Source organism: Branchiostoma lanceolatum, chromosome 1, assembly GCF_035083965.1.
Source record: "Branchiostoma lanceolatum isolate klBraLanc5 chromosome 1, klBraLanc5.hap2, whole genome shotgun sequence".
Lineage (NCBI taxonomy): Eukaryota > Metazoa > Chordata > Leptocardii > Amphioxiformes > Branchiostomatidae > Branchiostoma > Branchiostoma lanceolatum.
The window spans coordinates 23211852-23233451 of NC_089722.1; the positions used below are offsets into that span (position 1 = coordinate 23211852).

A 21600-nucleotide genomic window follows, 5' to 3' on the forward strand; every position below is an offset into this window, starting at 1 on the left:
ATATTGATTATGAATAGATCAGTCAGGTCTCTATAGATATGGTTCAGCTAGTGATGAATTAGTGTATCTTCCGTCATGTAGTCAGTACATGTACTTTACTATGGTGCAAGATATTCAAATTATATCATAAAATTGAAGGACATTACTCCTAACAGGATGTCTTGATCATGACTGACTGAGGAGATTTTCTGACTTATAATTACACCACAGACACATGTGCAGTATTCCACTCTTCAGAAGTGTATGATCCAGCACAAAATCTACAGTGCTGCAACAAAGTTGTTAAAGAGAGTAAAACATCTGGTCTGCTCTAGATTGCCTATCAAATAGCACACAATATGTCAAGGAAGTCATTTTTCACTTGAGATGGTCTTGTTACCCACAATGTTGAAAAGATCTCACAGAATTTGTGTAACGTTACAATAGTTCTTGTAAAAGAGAAAAGAAAGTAGAAACCTTGCTGACTACATGGATGTCTTGTTTACCTAAATTTATGTTTTCTGACAGCAGACATCTTTGAATTAGTACTCTTACTACAACAATACTACTTGTCTTAGAATCTACCATTGTCACACATAGACATAGATTTATATTTAGCCCAAGAGCCATAGATATGCAAATAAACAAATCAGTTGCAGCTGTACACCTACATGCCAACATTTGTAAGACATTAAGCATCTTTTAGATGTCTTTGGGATGTCCATATATTTTTTATTAGATCATGTCTATTTCATTTTAAACTTAAGCACACTGAATTAGCCTTTTGGTGCATGGCACCCAATTCCCTATTGTTTACAGAGTTGAAGGTTACAGCAGGGAGAAGGTTAGGGAATTCTCAGCCTGGTTAATCCCCAAGATGTTTTTAAAAGTCTGTTGGACAACTGCTAGGCAGCAGGGAGAAGGTTAAGGAATTCTCAGCCAGGTTAATCTGCAGGATGTTTTTAAAAGTATGTTGGACAACTGTTAGGCAGCAGGGAGAAGGTTAAGAATACTCAGCCTGGTTAGTCTGTAGGATGTTTTTAAAAGTCTGTTGGACAACTGTTTGAGCTTTAGGAAACGTCTTCAATCTTCAGAATGGCTGTTAAATCTCTAGGATATTTGTTTACTCTTTAAGGCTGTCAATGTTGCCTTAAGGATGGTCGAATGTTAAGGTTTTTCTAGAGTTTGGTAGATGTGCACATTGTCACAGGTATGTGCTGGCGTGTTCTCGTTTTTGGCAGTAGGAACTTTCTGGGCTCTTTTAGGGGGAAGAGGGGGAGGCTGATCGTCTGGAACTTTGCTTGTTTTCGGTGGATCAAGGGTCTTGGATGTACAGGCAGTAGGCTGTATTGGGCCTGCGTCTGATCGTACTGGACACTTGACGTACCTGTCACTTATATCCTCAGGCTGCCCCTGCCCTGCCTGATCATGGCTCTCAGTTATTACAATAGCTGTGTGGTCTGCTTTTGCTACAACAACTGGAGGGTCTAAGCTTGGAAGAGGATTCTTGGCTCTTCTCATGTACCAGATTGTAAAAATGATGCAGCCTATGAGGACAGTGCCAGCAACTGCACCACCAACAGAGGCAATCAAAACAACTAGGGAGAAACTGGGATCAGATCCATGGTACATGTAGCTGACGCTTTCTTTTTCGCTTGAAGTACCAGTGGTAGTGAGAGGAAAGTCTGGTGAAGTTGCATTTGCCATTGTGGCCGATTTCCATTGAGTTTCAAGAGGTAGTGTGCCAAAAGTAGAACCAAGAGGACTCACTGTTTTGGCAGCATTGCTTGCTGTTTTGCCAAAAGAAGACAACTCTGACACTGCAGATGAGGTGATCAATGGGGCTTGGATATCAACAGGCTGTGAGGCAAATACAGAGGCAACAGGACTCACTATTGTTGGCTTTGCATTGCTTGCTGTGGTATCAAAAGTTGACACTGCAGATGAGACCAAATGTGAGCCTTGGATGTCAACAGACACTGTTGATATGGTTAGCTCTTTACATTTTAGATCTTCAAGATTGATATCTTTAAGCTTCCTTCCCGAGAAGGTGGGGGGTTGGGCACATGTTATCTTGTCTTCAACTGAAAGAGACCCGCTCATTTTCTGTCTGAAGGGAGCCATCCTACAGTCACACTGCCAGGGGTTGTCGTCAATTTTTACAACAGGGATAGATGCCAGCATGCCATAAGCTGACGGGGGAAGGACAGAAAGCTGGTTTGACTGCAGGTAGAACTTTTGGAGATTGGTCAGATTTGAGAATGTATGGAAATGAAACGCTGTGATCTCGTTTAAGTGCAAGTACAAACGCTGAAGCTTGGGCAGATTTTGGAATGAATCGGGGTGAATGGTTGTGATCTTGTTTGCATACAGGTACAAGCGCAGCAGCTGCGGTAGGTCAGAGAATGTGCCAAACTGAATGTTGGTAATTTGGTTGAACTGCAGGTACAGCTGTTTCAGCTGACGTAGGTCCGAGAATGTACCTGGCTGAATGTTAGATAAATGGTTGTAATGCAGGTACAACTCTTGAAGCTGGGTAAGGTTTGAGAATGTACCTGGTATAACCTTGTTTATCTGGTTTGTATTCAGGTGCAACTTTTGGAGTTGCTTTAGATTTGAGAAAGTACCTGGATAGATGTTAGTTATTTTGTTGGAATGCAGGTACAGTACCTGGAGCTGTGTCTGATTGACAAAGGCAGTTGGTGGGATAGTGCTGATCTCATTTGCACTAAGATACAGAGTTTCTAGCTGCTTATGATCAGTAAAAGTGTGAGGGGGGATAAGCTCTATGTGGTTGATATGAAGATGCAAAATCTGAATTTGGTTCAGACCATCAAAAACACCTTGTGGAATTGCTGTCAGGTTGTTTGAATGTAGGAACAGATTTTGCAGTTTGGGACTTGGACTGAATGTTCCTACTTCAATACTGCTGATGTCATTATCATACAGGGAAAGGATCTCCAGTTTACTAAGTCCCACAAACATGTCAGCTTGCAGACTGGTCAGTCTGTTCTTACCAAGTTCCAAGCTGGTCAATTTGGTCATGTTCTCAAATGTCCGATTCATCATTTGCGAGATATGGTTACTTTCTAAATCTAAAATTATCAGGTTCCCATACTTTGTGAAATCAGACTGACTTAGAGTTTCAATCAGATTACTCTTCAAGTACAAAGAATAGATGGATGTTTTTAGGTTCTGTGGAATGCTGGTAAAGTTCAGACTGTTGCAGGTGCAGGATGCGAATGCGCAGCAGTCGTGATCAGCTGCACCTGGCAGCTGGAGCTCCTTCAGGATGATGAGAAGGAAGATGAGCATGTGCTGTGGCTTTCTACCCATGCTGTACTGCTGCCTAGATAGAACAAGTAGTAGCGATGAGACATATCAGGTCTATATCGGAGGCATTGGTACAATGTAGATGGAATTCAAAGGTGTTTCTTATCTTGGTTTGAACAAGAAACGCTTAAGAGAGCCAGATTTCTTGCAGGATTGTAAAATGTTTACAATATACGTCCCTATTGTGCCTGCATAGTCCTCTGAAATGATGTAAGTTGGAGAAGTAGAAATCAAGGCTGTCTAGAGGACCTGTCCCTCCTTTTCGGTGGAAATGTACTTATTGGGACGGACAAAAATTACACCCCGCCTGTCCGAAAATCTGAACTTCATGACATGAAATTGATTTTTGTAAGCATTAAATGACAGATCTAACAACAAAAATCAACAACAAGAGCTCACAAACAATGAGTGGGACAGAATGAAATCTAAAGCTGGAGACAGCCCCATATAGAAATAGAGCAATGCAAAGATTAGCCTTGTAGACTGAGACATTTGTCAAAAGTAAAAATGGAACCATCCCTCCTTTCTTCCATGTCAGGTTATTTGTGTGGTTACAGAGCTATACTTTGGGTACTTCAGGTGAAGAAATACACAGCGTGAGTTTCGTCACCACACGCAGTGTTGGCATGCGCGTGTAAAACTTCCCGTAGCGCGATGTTGGCATGCGCGTGTAAAACTTCCCGTAGCGCGATGTGCCCGTTTGCCACCTCGCTCAAGAAATACGTGTCAACTCTCCACTGAAGAGGAAATACACGCGCATGCCAAATTAGCGCGACGTGACGAAATACACGTACGTGCGAAGTGTGCGTGCCGTGAAGAAACTCCCGCTGTGTATTTCTTCACATTTGGGTCAGTTTATATACCTGGGTTACAGGTGCGTTAAAGTTTGCAGGGATGAAGAAAAATGGTAGCAACCTCTATTCAATAATCATTATGTACATGTATGATCAAATGAACCAATACGTTGGTGATCTGTAGGTGTGGCAGATGCATGCATTATTCCTGCCATACATGTATGCTTCATTAGTTCTCACCTGTGAATATTTTGTCCTGCGCAGTGGATTCTCAGGACAGACAAATTAACTAAATAATAATTGTTATGATTTTGATAACCAGTATTTGTTAACGTTACAGATTAACAGTCACTGTGTTTATAATACTGTAGTTCTTGTTACTTTCACTGTAACTTTAAGTTCACTGTTTTCACTGTCACCGCTGGACCGTGAACTTATCATCACAGTGAAAAACCTATTTATGATTCCTTCACACATCCTTTCTGCAAGTCACTTGCTACCACCGTGAAGTTAAAGTTTGGTGAAAATGTCAATTTTTCTTACACTGTGAAATTTTGCTACCGTGAACTAAAAGTGAATTACAGTACATTTTTCCAAAACCTGTTTCTGGGAAAGGAAAATAACTCATTTTTCATAATGCTTCGGACCAAACAGTCGTTGGCAGTAGAATAATTTTGTTGATGGAAATGTAGCATACATTGAGAAATACATGTGTATATCAAGAAGACCATTTTCTTCATGAGAATAGGTTAAGGTACTGAGCAAGACATTTCGGACATTAGGCCTTGCTACTCACCAAAAATTGTAAAGATCCATTAATAGCAAAGTCACAAGCAACAAACAAACATACTCCAATGCATTAGAGTTAAAGGTTCTGAATTATGTAAGGATCATCAAAGGCTACAAAAAAAGAAAAAAAAAGAATTTCTAGAATTTCTGTAAAAGCAGCTTTATTCAAAGCTATAAGAAGCTTGAAACATACATTTTGGGGTAAAAATACCTAAATGTACATGTAGATACCAGATACCAGCTGCATACGCAGGTAGGGGAGCTGTGCGGGTATTTCTGATGTCTACGTGACCTGCCATACCGGTAGTCACAGTCCATGTACTGGGTATACATGTATCTAATTGTATAACAGTTTTATGTGGATTTTTGTTTGCTGTACAGTAGTGACTGCTACCACTTGTAGATTGTATTCTCTAACAGACTAACTATGCTGGCCATAAGGAGAATGAATTAATTTGAATAATCTTTCTTGGGGAGTTTGGCCACCATAGGGTTTCATTTGCCAGACGCAGTCCTCGAAGAATGTTAACCTTCCTGCGGACTGATCATGACTCTCTGGGCCAATTATTCCCCTTTTTGCCGACTTTTACAATCCATGCCCCCGTAGAAAGGCCTGGTATAGGCTATTTATTTTGTCAAAGAATGGAAAGGGTTGCCGAAGAGTATGTGATTCATGTATTCTTTCACTGGCAGTTGGCTCTCCAACCAAGCCAAGAAAGGCATATACATGTAGGCAGAAAGGGATGGGAAATGAATGATGCAGTTAATCATCGTCTGGTGCATCACCATTTTGAATGGTACCTGCACAACGATGTACAGAAAAAAAGCCGTCTGAGCACTGATAGATAAAAACTGACTACCATCTTGAAAATTATTTTCTGAAGAATGAAGGTCTTGAAACATACTCAAACACGATGCATGGGAAACAATTAAAAAGATTGAAACATTAAAAATGTCTCAGACAGAAATAGCATGGTTTAACATCATTGCACTTCATAAAAATTTAAATCCCTAACATTTGAATAGAAACTGTGCTGTGTCTTGGAATGCCACCACAATTTTCCCTACCGAGAGAAAAGGAAAACCCATGTTTTAGCAACTACAGATATTTTGCTTGCTCTTGCCACCCTTTTCCATTTTGAAGAAATCAATAAATTGATATATCATATGAATTTCTACAGATGTGTTTTTGTCTGCTTACAATGATGTACCTCTGCTGACTGGAATAGACTGTCCCTTACCTTTGGAGTTTATCCAGCCAGTAAGGATATCTTCGGTTGGGTGTTTTCTTCCTCGGTCACTGCTGTAGGAGACGTGTTCTCGGTAGCTGTTTCTGGTAGCATGTGACAAACAGTGTTGAATCAGTCTAGTTTTTTGTTGTTGTCATAATTGTCTGAGCTAGGAAATCTGAATATTGATGTTTAGCAGGTTGTTTACTCCCTCTTTCTGTACAGTGACGTTTCTTGTTTCTTTTATGTTGTATGAGACAATAGAGGAATATGAAATATCAGTATAATGATACAATGCCCTGTTCTAAGAATTAAGATTGAGTCAGTTTTCAACAAAATGTCACTCTTCAACTGTGCAGTTTGCTCACGTTTGCATAGAAATGCATTTGTATGTACTATTACATTATGTATGTATGTTTATGCATAGTATGACCTTTGGGATGACTCACAAGCTTGTTTTCCTGCAAAAGATGAAAGACATTTCATCTCAACAGTCTGCCCGACAGCTCACTACAGACAGACAGAAGTTACTCGGAAACCACTAGGATTTTCAACCACAACCTTAATTTTAAAAAAGCACTGTCTTATGTTTTATTTTCTTTCATAGGTAAACTTGAACATTTTCTGATAGAAATGGCAAGAAAGCAGAGGTGCCGAGCAAACATGCACTTTTCAATAATCAGAAATAAAAAAGTACATGTTGTGTTAAATTCTCTTCCTGATGTGTGTACATTTGATTGGTCAATAGTTTATATTTACTGTGATGGAATCACAAGAGTCATTGAATAATATTATCCCTTGACATGTTCTTTCAGAACAAATCCAGGGAGCTTCTGATTGGCTACCTGGTGTTTATCAAGAGCCAATGGGACCAGCAGCCTGACCATGTCAACCTTGACCGGCTGAAACCGGTTGCCCAGGTGGTGACCAACAAGGGCCTGATGACACCATTCTCCCAGCCCGTCCATTTCACACCTGCTTACGGGAACAAACTAGACCTACAGAGGAAACTGCCTGGTGAGACCTTGTTTTAACCAAAAAAAATGTTTCTACATCTGTTTTCATATTTGGAACAGGATAAAGACCTAGATGAAGTAGGGAAGGTAAGTCAAGCTGTTCTTGGAAAAATGCCTGAGAGTTGGACATTATCATCGGTAGTGAAATTTTTTCACTTTCAGTCGTTCATGTCCTTCTAGCATTCAACAACTAGCGCAGTATGATGTCCTTTTAATTATGACATCTTATTCCAAAAGAGACCACAGGAGAACAGATGTCAGTGGTTTAGAGTTTAAAACTGATGTCACAAGGTAAAGAGGTTTGAACTCAATGACATGTGTCAACCCAAGGATAAAGAATATTTGCTGATACATGTAGTTGCTTCCTCCCTCGATGTCTCAATATACCAGTATACTGTACTTAAGTAAGTGTATGTTGATATGTGCAATTATATTGGGCTCTTTGAGAGATTTCTTTATTCGTTTGTTAAAATTCACCACACACATGTGAATGGGTTGAGAGAACAGGTGATAACGCCTTCTTTAGCTCTCTCCCCAAAGAGGGATAAAACAATCATGTGTTGTCTCCCCCAGGTAATGAGTGGACGTTGCTGGACAGCTGTTACCTGGGTACCTCCACCCCCCCACAGTACACCGTACAGACATGGAGACATTTCTTTGTCAAGCTGGGAGTGCTGGACTTCCTCGCTGTCAGGAAAGAGAGGGTCAAGCTGACCAGTGAGCAACTGGTAGGCTGAAGACATTTAACTTAAGTTTGTGAAGACTTTTAACATCTTGACATTGAAAAAGGTCCTGTGTATGATGATGACAAGAGATTTTGAAAGAGTAAATTAAAGGATTCAGCAAAAGGAGACCACTTTTAGATTTTCTTTGTTGTAAAAAACAAACAAACTTTACTTTGTTTAAGATATCATTTTTTAGATACAATTATATGCCAATAATTCTGTAATGGTCTTTTCAGGGTAAGTCTCCATGGAGCACATTAAGTTCGTTCTGGCCTAAGTCAGACCAAGGGTACGAGGTAGAGGACTTCACCTGTGCAGAGTTCTACAGCCTGGCCATGGCTGACCTCCCCACTGATGATGTCAGGACTCAACAGATGCAGATTCTGTTTGAGATGATTGACAAGGAATGGGATGGAAACTACAGGTAACGATTTTGGTATTTGATGTGTGAAACTGTTTTTTTGCATTGTATTGTTTGTGTGTTGTATTGTATTGTTTATATGTGTGTACCCTGGGTCTCTCTGAAAAGCAGTGCTTAGTCACAGAGAGAGCCTGGTGAAAGAAGAAATAAATGGATAGTTATGATATTGTCTGTAACTTGTTTAGATAGCATGGCAGCAATGGTCATAAAATACACTTGATCTCCTTTTGATGATGAGGCCAGTGTTTCTTGATAAAATAATAGTTATTCTAAAACAGTAAGTTAAACAAACCATGAATATGATGCATTTAAATTATTAATTTGAATCGTCATTACACAATGCTGTATTAATATGTCTAGTGAATGTGATCTCTGTGTATACATATTGACTACAGGAAGAACTCCACTGCCCAAGTGTTTGATCCAAGTGGAACCAAACTGTGCGACACAGAGTCCTCCTTCCTCATCCACATCAAGACCATTCCATGGGTTCCTGGGATCAAATCCCCAACTCTCCCCAATACAGCTCCAGATGGCTCTGTTCAGCTCTACCTCAAGCATGTTTTCATGCGGGGAAGTGAGCTGTATGAAAAAACCCGTGAACACATCGGTTTGCTGGCACATCATGTGCCTTACCTAAACGCTGCCGTACAGACTGAGACAAGCAGCTTCGGCCAAGTACTCCCACTCCAACAGTCTCTGACAACTGACAGGCTATTGGTCATCCTCAAAAGTTGGTGCAGTGGGGAGAAAGCTCAGAGTGATCAAGACAAGGCATCAGGTTTGGAGTTCTCAACATCCCTGGCTCACATCAAGTGTGTGTATCACTATCTGCAGGGGAACTGCAACCCAACTAAACTGCAGGAGTTTTTCAACAGCCTTCCCGGCATTTTTGTGCCGAACACAGCAGTCCATAACATTGATGGTGTCGTCCATGGTAAGTTCTACCACAAGTCGGACACCTGCTGGGTTGACACTTCAGGCATGTTTCTGAAGTACCAGACACTTTCTCGTGGAAGGATGGAATGCAGGAAGATCCTGCAACCACTGTATAGCGATTTAGCCCCATTCTTCTGTACGTCTATCAAAGTGGAAGAATCACCATCAATTCCAGAGTACGTAAACCTCCTGGAATACGTGGTGGACACGATTGTGCTACCGGACAACAAGGACGTGCAGGACGTGTTTACGGTGTACGCCACGCTAGGTGCGAAGTGCATCAACGCTTCTCCATTTGGAGGTAACATGCAGATGAGCGATCAGAATGTTCTGGAAGCTAATGTGAAGCTGTTGGTTGGTGAGCTTGGGAAGAAGCTGGTTTTCCCCACCAAGGAAAAGAAGTGGGTGTGTCTGGAAGACAAACCGATGATTGCAGATGATCGGCAGCTGGAGGAGATGTTCCGAGGGACAGACAACAGGGTGCATTTCCTCAACTTCTCAGAGAAGACAGGGAAAGGTATGGGATGCATGCATATGGACGATGTGATCTAACATTGTTAGAGGGTATCAAAATTCCCTGGTTATGTATGGTGTTTTCACCATGAACTCTTTACCGCAAACTTAAAACCACAGCGGAAAGCTGTTCCTTTGTGTGACTGTAGCGCTACTATTGTTTCAAATGCGAACTCAAAACCACCGTGAACACACCCTTTTCTCCCTACTACAAAATTGAATCCCCACAAGCATTTCTGCATTTGCAGTTACTTTGTTTGTCAACTCTTGAATGTCAAGTTCACTACTTTTTGTGACCGTGTGTTTCAAACTTGAGATTTATTCTACTTTTAAAACTACTTGTAAATCTTTCCTGCAGGGAAACAGGTTTCTTACCAGAAGGGGTACAGAGACATCTTCCTCAAGGCCTGTGGTATCCGCCCAGTGAGCCAGTGTGTTGAACAAGAATACATCCCCACGATGTATACACCCTGCCCAGTGTTGCAGAAGTATGTCCTACTTTTTGAATTCCACACTTCCAGCTAGCATCCAAAATATGTGCAAGAGTGTACAGTCTTATAGATTTTTATGTTTTCTTAAGGCCATGTTGATTTGATTATATGGATGACATCTGTGCGTGCATCAGTTTTCGTCCGAAAGGAAAGGTTTTCGGCCACAATGTAAATCATACAAAGCAGCTGCAAAATGAAAAAATGTACACTGTAAATTGCAAAACAAATATTTCAGAAATGGAGACTGATGTCGAAGACTGCCAAAGTCAAAGAAGAAGACGTGAAGGCACAAAAATGAAGAATCTATCATCTATATACTAGTATATACAGGGCTCCAGACTAACTTTTAGACCTAGGAGCACTGTGCTCCTAACTCAAAAAAGTTAGGAGCACCAGCAAAAATCTAGGAGCACCACTACAAAAAGTTGGAAGAACAAGCAAAAGTCTTGGTCATACCAAGTAACACTCCTATTAATAGTATTAATCAATGTTAACAACCGGGAATAAAGTATCTGAATAGATCATAAAAGACAAAAGCCTACATTTGGCAATTCAATTCATTCAATACCTTCCTACATGCTAAATAATACTAGTATGAGGGATTTTTAGAAAAATTGGGCATAGGTTCCCCGGCTGGCCCCTATCCGGGGGCCACGGTGCCTCAAGTTCAACAAGTGAAAAAATACACATTGGTATTTTCAACTTGGAACAAGGCAAGTAATGATTCACATGACCATTTGCGATCACATTAAAATGACATAAGCTTGAGTGATATATTGGGATTTTCAAAAAAATTGGGCATAGGTTCCCCGGCTGGCCCCTATCCGGGGGCCACGGTGCCTCAAGTTCAACAAGTTGAAAAATACACAATGGTATTTTTTACTTGGAACAAGGCAAGTAATGATTCACATTACATTAAATGATAAATAAATAGATAACTCTAAAACTTATCTATTGGTTTCATGACCAAAACAAATAAAGTCAAATTCCATAATTTGAAACTTCACTGCTGGCATCAAGTTCAACATTTTTACAGGCATTTTTTCAACCCCCACCCTCTGTCTATAAACAATCCAAAATACTTAAATATCCTTGAAATTCTTGCTCAATAGTATCAAAAATTATCTGTTTGTGCCGGCCCAGCCAAATATCTTCGGTTCCTTTGAAACGCGCAGTTCAAATTTCGCGCGTCAGGACCGTACGGCGCGGCCATCCAATGACAGGCCGAAAAAGCTTTGTGATTCATTTTAGACCGCAGCAAAATGAAAATAGCACCATAATGACGGGCAGATCATGAGCTTTGCAATGATACCGGTAACAAAAAGAACATTAATTTAATATTTGCGGGGATAAAACTCCACTTGAATTGATCTATTGATTTTTGATCGTAAAAATCATCGATTTAACAGGTGTAAAAATGACAACAGGAAACGGGCCTGTCATTCTGCTGCGGTCTAAAAACATCATGGCGGCCGTCCAGAAGCGCACGGCCGCTAGCGCTCACTTTCATCGGAAAATTCTGGCGTTTGAAACATTTTACAAATCAAACAAATACATCACAAAGGAGAGAAACTTATATCCTTTATTTCTATGGGTAATTTTGCCACTAGGAATGGATAGTTTTTGTACCGCGGGCGTGGGAACATGATAGAAAATTCACCGACGATTTTCGCAGTAGGGTTGGAATACCTAAATATTTTCAGCTTACCGCTTACTTCTGCAGCCAATATCCTGCCGCAGGTCTGAATTTTTTATTGTCGCACCGTGCGACCGTGATTTTAAATCTAGTCACATTCTCAAAAAACTGGTCGCATACATGTTGTATGCGAGTCGCACTCACGAGCGCTGATATACCATACTCTGTGTGTTCATCCTTCCTGACCACGTAGATTTCTTAATGAAGGCAATTTTTTTTTTGCCAAACTTTATTTTTATTCGCACGCTCGCATCAGTTTTGGGGTTCCCAGAAGATGTCATCCATATAATCAAATCAAGATGGCCTAAGTTCCCTTACTTACAGATGGTATCACTTACCTCCCTCCTCGAGAAATACTCCTGGAAAAAGATTTCATGCAATTCATCCAGTCTCATGTGATGCTGTGTATTATTATGTTCTCCTAGGTACGTACACCTGGTGGTTCCGTACATCCAGCGGTTCCTGCTGTCGCGTGAGGAACACCTGGAGCTTCACGACCAGCTGCTGGAAGCAGGTGTCACAACCAACTTGCAAGCCATGATGTTTGTCCAGGTTCACAGGCTGGAGGTATGTTTTGCTCAGGCACTTCTTCTATAATCATAGACAGGATGAAGGACAAACTGTTGGAAAATGAACTTTGTAGATGCTTCACCTCTGTTAGAGGAATGTTGAAGATGATGATGAACCTGCATGATAACGTTATTATTTGTTGTTATTAGTTTTTTAGAAGTTTTGTGGGCTTACCATATACAATGTTCATTTAAATGTGATTTTGTGGGTTGACTGTTCATGATCCGGTTTCAACTTCTGACCTGCTCAACCACATCAGAAGCTGGTGCAAATTTAGATGCAAGAAAGCAAGGGTTGTGTGAAAATATTCCCTATAATACTTGACATAATTGGGGACAAAATTACAGAAGAAAAGTGGACAGATGTTCTACTGTTGATCTAAAACGAGATATGCATTATGATTTTTCTCTTTTTCATCTGCTCCCTTACCCAACCAACATGTTCCATTCTGTCCCCATGAATAGGTTGTGTTCAGACTGCAGCCCTTTGATGACATTGTGAAAACCAAGGAGGAGATTGTGAAAACCAAGGAGGAGATATGTGGGCTGAAGGATAACAGAGAGCTGTACATACAGAAGGATAACCTCACAGGTAGAGTCTTTATCATACTGTTACAAGATTTAACATTTCTCTTAGACATTATTGCTGTGTACACTTGGGTTTTATTTTCTAAGTTCAAAGTTATTATGACATGTATTTTATTTACTGATTGATGTCATATTCTCAACAGAAAATGTACTATTTTCTGTCATAGTCTTGAGTTTGTAGTATTCTAAACTTTTATTACCGAACTGTATGATTGTGATCATAGAAATGACAGAGTAGCTAGCCCTTACACTTTGCTTATAAAAAATGTCTTTTGCAGCTTACTCCAGAATACACAGAGAAGTAGCCAAGCTCTTCAGCCGTGGAGACGCCAAAGTCCAGAGGGATGTCACCAACTTCTTGGATCTGCTGTCACCTGTGGTTCTCGGCCAATCCCCATTGAGCATTGATGACTTCCTGGCCAATCAGGAGATAGAAGAACTTCCAGAGGGGGTGCAGATGTGGGAAGTACCAGCTCCTGTTCTTCCAGTGGAGGAGGAAGAAGAAGAGGAAGAAGGTAGGAAACTGATACCATTGAAAGTGATCTATGCTGAAGTCCATATTACACTCTGTTGTGGAATGTATTTAGTATTCTGTATACTAGGAAACTTGCTTTTTTATGTCTAGCAAAACAGCTAAAAGCTGAATTCCATCATCTGCACTGTGTTTATCTGTCATTGAGCAATCATAATTACATTTCATTTTGTTTGTTTCTTATTTGTACGACCCCGTTCACACTCATTTTTTTCAATCGCGATTGAAGTATAATCGCGATTGTTCGATCCGATCAATGAAAAATGAGTGTGAACGGGGTCTACGTTGTATACCTAGCACCTTTTGTTAAAAAACATACATAGCAGCTATCAACATTTTGTAATGATTGTGTATGTAGGCAGTGTTGTATATTTCTAAAGTTAATTTGGAGAAAGAGCTTATATATTTTAACTGAAGTCCTGGTTCAGGTAAGTGATCACAACATATTTCAATTGAAGATCTAGTTCTGGTAAGTGATCACACACAGTACAACTGTGGCAATTGTTTTTGTTGTTTGTTTGTTTTGTAGAAGAGGAAGAGGAGGAGGAAAAGGATGCAGAGGGAGCTGAGAAACCTGCTCAAAAGCCCCGTGAGGGTCTGTACTCCTGGCCACCCAAGTCTAGCCTCTTCAGACCACAGGCAGGGGCACCACAAGGTAGACTGGACATCAGAGTCTTCCACTCACTCACTCACTCTGTATAAATGTGACAAACTGAAAAACTTATTGTTCATAATTAAATCTTGGATGTTTGATCAGAAGATTGTGTTTTGCTGTGTCTTATGAAAAATGAATAATTCTTTGAACAAGTTAAAAAGAAAATCAAACTATTGAGGATGGAGAAAAAGGATGGAGGTTTAAGAAGTATCACAAATCTTTGGAAATGAAATGGACATGTTTTTGCACAATGTACACAGTTTACTCTTGCACTCATTTGGAAGAAAAGGTTATTATAGCTTATAATGTTAACATCTTGTTGTGCTGCTTTAGGTGCTAAACAAGATGATACAGAGGAGAAGTGGCCAGCCCCAGCCCCTCCTGAGCAACACAAGAGGGGGACACAGCTGTTAAAGGATGAAGGAGACACAGATGAACAGAAGGAGAAAACAGAAGAAAGGGATGGACAGACTGGGAGGGAACTGGCTCCTCGTACAGAGCGACAAGGATCGTCAGGCCCTCCCAGTCATGACTCCGCCTCACAAAGTGATGGGTCGTACCATACCAAGGGGGAGGGCAGGGTAGGGGATCCTACAGGGAGGACATATGAGCGGCATGATGGAGACAGAGTAAGTGGTGGTCCTATAGATGGGAGAGTGGAGAGAGCTCCGGAGCAAGGAGGTGGGAGAGTCACCAACAGTGGTGAGCCTGCCAGGATGGGAGGACAGATGAGAACAGAGGCAGGACAGGCACCGCAGGGACGCCATGAGCAGGTAAGGACAGTGCACTCAGAATTCAAATGCTTTTTCACGTATCATCTTAACCCTTCAAATTCAAAAATATTTTGGCGTTCATCAGATTCTTTCTAACCACATTACGTATTACTGTGTATAAATGAGTGTTGGGGTAATGAAAGCTATCTGTATGTTCACTATGATCTCATCATTAAAAGCCAGGGTCATCTCTTAATATTTCACCTACATGTAGTCTGGTCTGCAGGAAGGGGGACCTAGGCAGTGTGAACACGATTTTGCATTGCACATGAACTTATTATGTTTAGCCATAAGTATGGCTAAACATATTGTTTTCTCTCATGTTTCTTCTTCTTCTCCTCCTGTCAAATCTTCAAATCGATTCATCTCTGTCATTTTTTGACCAAATGACCTGAAATTTGGTACAGAGGTAATGTAGGCAAAAACCAATGTGCGTTCTTTTCCTTTTTTTGATATTGACCTTGAAAGTGATTTTATTGAGGTTTTTAGGCTATTTTTAGCTTATCTTGGCCTCCTGCGCCCTGGTATTTCAACCGAATGACCTGAAATTTGCTGTATATGTGGCTTGAACAAATATTTAAAGGACTACATTCCCATTTTTGGCATACATATATTCAAAACGATTTATTTTGGGCTTTCTTGACAATATTTGCCACTTCTGTCACTTTCAATACTACATATGACCTACAGGTCATTGACCCCGAGTGCCTTGCACCTGGCCAAGCTGGAAGTTTGCTTACGAGGAGGAAAGACCGGACATAAACATTTAACGTGATTATCGGGAAAACACCATGTTCCCTTAAACTCAGTGGTTAAATTGCAGTTTAGGAAATTTTATAACAGAAAACAAGTTAAATCAATGATTTTGTGAATGTTTATTCTAGCATTAGTTATTCCAGATATTTTCAAACTCCAAATTCTTCAACACAACACGGGAGATCGTTTCTCCTCAGACTGGCGCGACACTCCTGTCAAAATTGATTGATGATCTCTCTCTGCCGCCGACTTCATACATGATCAAAGGCGGGTGGTAGGCGGTGCGCGGGGAAACTTAAACATATAATGTAGCGAAGTGTTGCACAAGGAATTCTCACGCTGAGGGGTACATGAAATAATGCTTACAAAATAGACCTCTATGAATCGGGCTACATTCAGCAATGGTAGACGGATTCGGGGCATGCCGCGCAAAACACATGGTCTCACTGGGGACAGGCGTTTTGGTCCCGCACGTTGTCGCAGCGGTGCGTCGCCGCTACGCGATCGAAAGCACGCCGCTGTCTGTCTCGGACCAACACGCGTCTCCCGTGATGTGTAGCGTCCACCACCAGGCCTTCCTACATGTCCTACGTACGGGCGTATGGATCATAGAATTCGGCAAAAAAGGAATGATTAGGCCAGTAGAGTCAGTCCCCGGTAAGGTCAATGATTCGCCCCTTTGCGCTAGCTTGTAACGTTAAATGAATGTACCCTCTGGTGGCCAAACTTCACTGACAAACTTTCTCCCTATTATCATCATGAGCTTGCGTTAGTCTGGTACTAGTGACTATTATGTGCCGGGAATGTTTATCTATCGCACGCCTTGGAAGGAAGTTCAACCATGATAAATGGTCGGCCGTTGCGAAAATTTGGAATCCCATGCTGTTGATTTTCGTGATTGAATCTGTAAGAAAATATATTTTCATGTCGTTCATGTTTTTGGGACGGACGCCGGGACGGGGTGAATTTTTTCTATCATTTTCGTCCCGTTAGTAATGCAAATCGAATCGTGTTGCACAAGAGGCAAAACACTAAAAACGTGGGTCTTGTGGAGTGTTTTGGAGCGGGAAAATGCCGGATATTAGCGGTGCCGAACAGTGTACATCGTCGCGCGCGGGTGACGCTCCGTCAAAACAAATCCGCTGGTGGTCTAGCGCGGCCACCGAAAATAGGCAGAAACACACAGGAGGACTTAGCACCTTCGTTTATGAGGGCAATTGTGAAAATCTTTTGTTACAAATTGTTCGAACATTGAAACATTTGGATAGATGGTTTGAAACTGTTCTAAATAAAGAGATTTTTGTGTAGTTACGTTCGAAATGTTTCCAACGTATGTGAAATAAGTTCAAACATGTTATAAGTTTCAATTCTAATTGTTTGAACACTTTAGAACTATTGTGACTTAGACATTCTTTTAATCAAAATAGTTCAAACATATTACAAATATTATATTAAAACCCTCTCGGTGACTTTGAATTGACTCAAATATGTTGTTTTTGGTCATTTCCTTCGTCTCCTGTCAAATCTTCATATGTATACTATGGAAAACTTCATTCTTCCCTGGGGTTGATCTTTTTTAATTCAATTTTGAACTGGGTTGATTATGCGCAAGAGTGTAATTTTCAGCGGATATTTTTCGACTGGTTTACATGGAAATGGCACGGAATATCCCATTCTTGCAAGGGGAGGATTCTTTAATTATTTCTTTCAATTTTGAGCTGGAATGATTATGAAAAAGTCCATTTTTTAGCAGAAGTGTATTTGTTAATCAATTAGTGGATATGGTTGTGGACTGGTCCATATTGTGTTGAGGTGCTACTGGAAGACTCAATTTTGGACTGGGGTGATTCATTTTTTTAGTGCAAGTATTTTAGAATGGTCCATTGTTATTTTGGGAGAGTCCATTTTTTGCATGGCGAGGAGTATGGCTAAACATGCTGTATTTGCTCGCAAATGTTGCCTTTCTAGTTATCTATTTTATTCTTTGTATCAGGCCCAGGGCCCATAGGAACTGACAGAGCCTGATAGAGCTTTCTAAACGATGTGCATAAATTGGATTTGTGTTCTCTGTAACAGGTCAGTCAAGAGCAGAGAGGACAGCCAGAACAAAACCTTGTCCCCTCAGCCCAGATGGATGGGGCTCAGGGAGATGCCACTGACTCAGCAGCGCCCTCTGTCAAGAGAAACAAGGATTACAGCATCAGCAGTGATGAGGAATTCTTGTCACCCAAAAGGACGAGACTCCAAATGGGACCGCCTGTCTGGAATACAGGTAAGGAGATTGACATTAGATTTTGTACAGGTCTCCTCAGTAATGTTATAATGATTTTAGGAAGAATGGGTATGACTGTCTCATAAACCCAAGGCCATCTTGCATGTGGGCATTTTTAGGTACATTTGTATATCCACCAGGACTAAAAAGAACTAAACATACTGATGATTTCCACCGTACATATTGGACTGTTCTCTTTACTCCAGGTTCTACGTTTGAGGATGCCCTGGAGTTGTTGGCAGACAGCTCGACGCTGGACATCCCTGACCAGGAACTGAACATGGATGCTGATGGTATGGCTTAATATCTTTAATTCTGTCAGGTCAATACATTTACCACCCTGAAAAAATGCTTCTACAGAACTAGACATCTCCAATGTAATGTCCCGAAGTATAATGCACCCCAGATCACCTGCATATCTAAACTATGTGTCCCTAGAGATCTCTCAAACACATTGTTTATCAAAGTGGCAGATATGTGTAAGCCAGAGGATAAATGTTAATGGTGGTTATATTGTTTGGCACCTTTTATACAACAATTATGAAGAATCTGTTGCTGTTGTTAGAACTAGCTAATCATCATCTGTCTCCTGTACAACAGGCGACTGTGAGTCAAAACAACTAGCTAGTGCTTAGCAAAGAAAAAGAAAATGGCACTATGCTCTGTGATAAAACTTCCACAAATTTAAAATGAAAGTAACAGATTTAGGATAAGCATTGGAAAATGAAATTTTTAAAAATGCTTTTAGCTGTTCAATAATGATAACTGCAGATGATGAGGAGATGTAAGAATTGTTTTTATTTGACTATGTAGATACTGGAGCCATTGGGAGATGGGGGGAAACACTGGTGTATGATTTCCTGACACAGCAGAAAGAGGAGTCTCCTGGACAACAGATAAACATTCTCTGGGTTAACAAGTACGAGGAACAGGAACTACCTTATGACATCAAGGTATTATAAGTTGTCTGTTCTTTTAGTTTTTTAGTAATACGTAATTATACAGCACTGATGAAACTAAGTCTACTTGGCGATATCAATGCACACCAACCATGCTGAGAAATTGTCTTTTGATAGAATGCACAATACGTAAGTCTTTGCCATCTTCCTATTTGCCATCTTACTAGTCCATCATTTGAAAGTTGTAAGCTCAAATCAAAGTATCTTATAGCTTATTACATACAATGCATATAAATTTTCATTACACCTAGCGGGCATTGGCCATCATTAGTGTTTTTAAGAGTCCGAATCCTGGTCGTCCAAGTTTTTCATCACAACCAGTGTTCGTATGACTGACTAAATGCTTGGAGCTTTGATCGTAGTAGATTTCAGTGTCAAACAAGCACCCATTTAATTCTTATTTAATACACTGATAAAAATGTTAAACAAAGTCCTTTTTGTGTGTCCACCTAGATAATCATCAAAGATAAGGTGGCCTCAGACCAGGAAGACGCACCAACTGAGCAAACAACCATTCTCTATGTAGAGGTGAAGTGCACCCTGTCCCAGGGGAAGGAGTACTTCCCCATCTCCTCCAAACAGGTGGAGTTCGCTATCCAGGAGGAGGATAAGTACCACCTGTACCGTGTGTACGGCGCAGGGGATGCCGACCGCGTCAGGATCTGTCGGATCAGAAACCTGGCCGAGAGGATGATCAAGAAGGAAGTGAACCTGCTCATGTTACTGTGACGTGTACACTGGAACCTTTCCTTTATTGGTCCTTTAACTGCTGAAAACATTGGATATAAGGATGATTACAACATACATGTACCAGAATTATCCACCTGGGATTGATGTATTCAATTTTTTTTCCCTAGAACTATCATAGAGTGGCCCTTGTTGCCACAAAGTACGTTTGGAGCTAGATGTACAAAGATTTGGTGTGACAGGTTGTTAAGTGTAATGTAACCAGCTGCTGTCATGGTTCACCTTTTTTTAGTTCCACAGCTTCTTAACTTACAGTATGTGTATTGTGTAGTATCATTGAAACTTTTGTTAGGTTGTTATGTGTTCTGTGGTGCCATGTTGCAAAGACATTGACATCCATTCAAGTTTGTTACGTCCATTCAAGACTACACTATGAATGTCATATTTGTAAGGGACTACATAATACGTCATGTATTAGATACATAACAAAGCTTTTGCTGTTATTACGGTAACCATAAAATGATGAGAACGATACCAGAGAAATTACTCGGTATTGGCTTTGTTTCTACCACATATTATTTCCAAGTTCAATGGCTGACTTGGCTATTTGTTCTGGCAATGAAATATTGTCAAAGTTGAAACTATAGTTTAGGTGGAAATGCTTGAAACAGATTCTTTAGAGTTATAAGTAATATTGATAACTTTCATTTAATCAACCGAGATATTGTGCTCATTGCACTTACACAGTTCCAGAACAAAGTTCTTGAGTGCATTTATTGGTGAATGTCCAAGGCCTGTGTCATTGGAATGACACACCTTAGGAATAGCTGAATCTTAGTCTGTGTGATTCGAATGGCACACCTTATGTCACCGGCTGAATCTTACCTTGTATCATTTGAATGACACGCCTTACAGAAAGCTGAATCTTACCGTGTCATTTAAAAAGTCACACCTTGAGTCCAGCTGAATCCTACCCTGTCTCCTATCAATGACTCACACTACAAATGGCTGAATATTAGTATACCCTGTATCATTTGAATGACACTCCCTGAAAAGCTTGATCCAAGGCCAGATTTAGTCTGTTTGTAGGGTGTGGTTTTCCTCATGTCAAATCCTGTCAAGACCTATCAGTCTGAATTACATTTCATACACCCAAACCTTAAAGGAGCAGATATAAACTTGACAAGTCAGAAGTAATCGATACATGTGGAGTTTACTTACTTTGCAGGGCGTAGTTTTTGACCAACCCGTTTGGTGTATTTGTCAGCACAACTCAACACGTAATATTTCGACCGTACTGTCTTACATAAGATTTTGATACACCATATAGCCTATTCACCTTATCAACAAAGTTTACCGCCTGTACAGTAGCAGTCAGAAACGTCAACGAACGTAATGATAAAATACAATCCTTGTTTGAAGACTAAATCATTTTTAAGCCTGCGTTTTTTAAATCGAGGAAGAACGCCTGCGCTATTGTTAGCATACAGATTACCTTGGCGAAGAGCTGAATTCAAATGACTGCAGTACATGTTCCTTTACAAGAAGGATTAGCCTATTTTTCTCTGAAACGAGAATAGCCTACCTGTCGGGAAACGACGACGATGACAGAAAACGGGGTTATACATTGGTTTCGATGACATCAGAGCTTTGTACTCCGATGATTAATACTGGTACTAACGTATGTATGTAGGCTGGTGTGGGTGTGTGGTCACTTTCACTTTTTTAGACTATCAAACCAGGTGTATATACAACTCAGGTCTTAATCACCTGTTTTTTTCGTAAATCCCGGGAACAAGTGACGCTCCATGTGTAGACAACCAACGATCGCTCACCAAAGTAGTCAAGCAAGGTCGAGGTTCACACTCTACAGTTCAGTCTACA

At 40.6% G+C, this 21600-nt stretch overlaps 2 protein-coding genes across 2 annotated transcripts in view; one reads left to right on the forward strand and one right to left on the reverse strand.

The window, feature by feature from the left end:
- Positions 1–21144, forward strand: part of LOC136442386 (uncharacterized) — a 48166-nt gene extending 27022 nt beyond the window's left edge. The window contains exons 31-44 of the mRNA XM_066439207.1: positions 6940–7141; positions 7714–7868; positions 8102–8289; positions 8682–9742; positions 10097–10226; positions 12351–12492; positions 12960–13086; positions 13361–13597; positions 14144–14269; positions 14603–15042; positions 17875–18070; positions 18277–18363; positions 18884–19023; positions 19483–21144. Of these exons, the coding sequence (XP_066295304.1) occupies positions 6940–7141; positions 7714–7868; positions 8102–8289; positions 8682–9742; positions 10097–10226; positions 12351–12492; positions 12960–13086; positions 13361–13597; positions 14144–14269; positions 14603–15042; positions 17875–18070; positions 18277–18363; positions 18884–19023; positions 19483–19758 (3507 nt within the window). The 3' untranslated portion in view covers positions 19759–21144. The remainder of the gene's footprint in view (positions 1–6939; positions 7142–7713; positions 7869–8101; positions 8290–8681; positions 9743–10096; positions 10227–12350; positions 12493–12959; positions 13087–13360; positions 13598–14143; positions 14270–14602; positions 15043–17874; positions 18071–18276; positions 18364–18883; positions 19024–19482) is intronic.
- LOC136439391 (leucine-rich repeat-containing protein 15-like) lies at positions 1147–3315 on the reverse strand. Its single transcript, XM_066434805.1, has one exon. It carries the CDS (start codon positions 3313–3315, stop codon positions 1147–1149), a length of 2169 nt encoding a protein of 722 aa, XP_066290902.1.
- Positions 21145–21600: the final 456 nt, after the last annotated feature.

Excerpts from the sequence above, each read along its gene's own strand:
- LOC136439391 (XM_066434805.1), bottom strand. The coding sequence starts at position 3,315 with ATGGGTAGAAAGCCACAGCACATGCTCATCTTCCTTCTCATCATCCTG.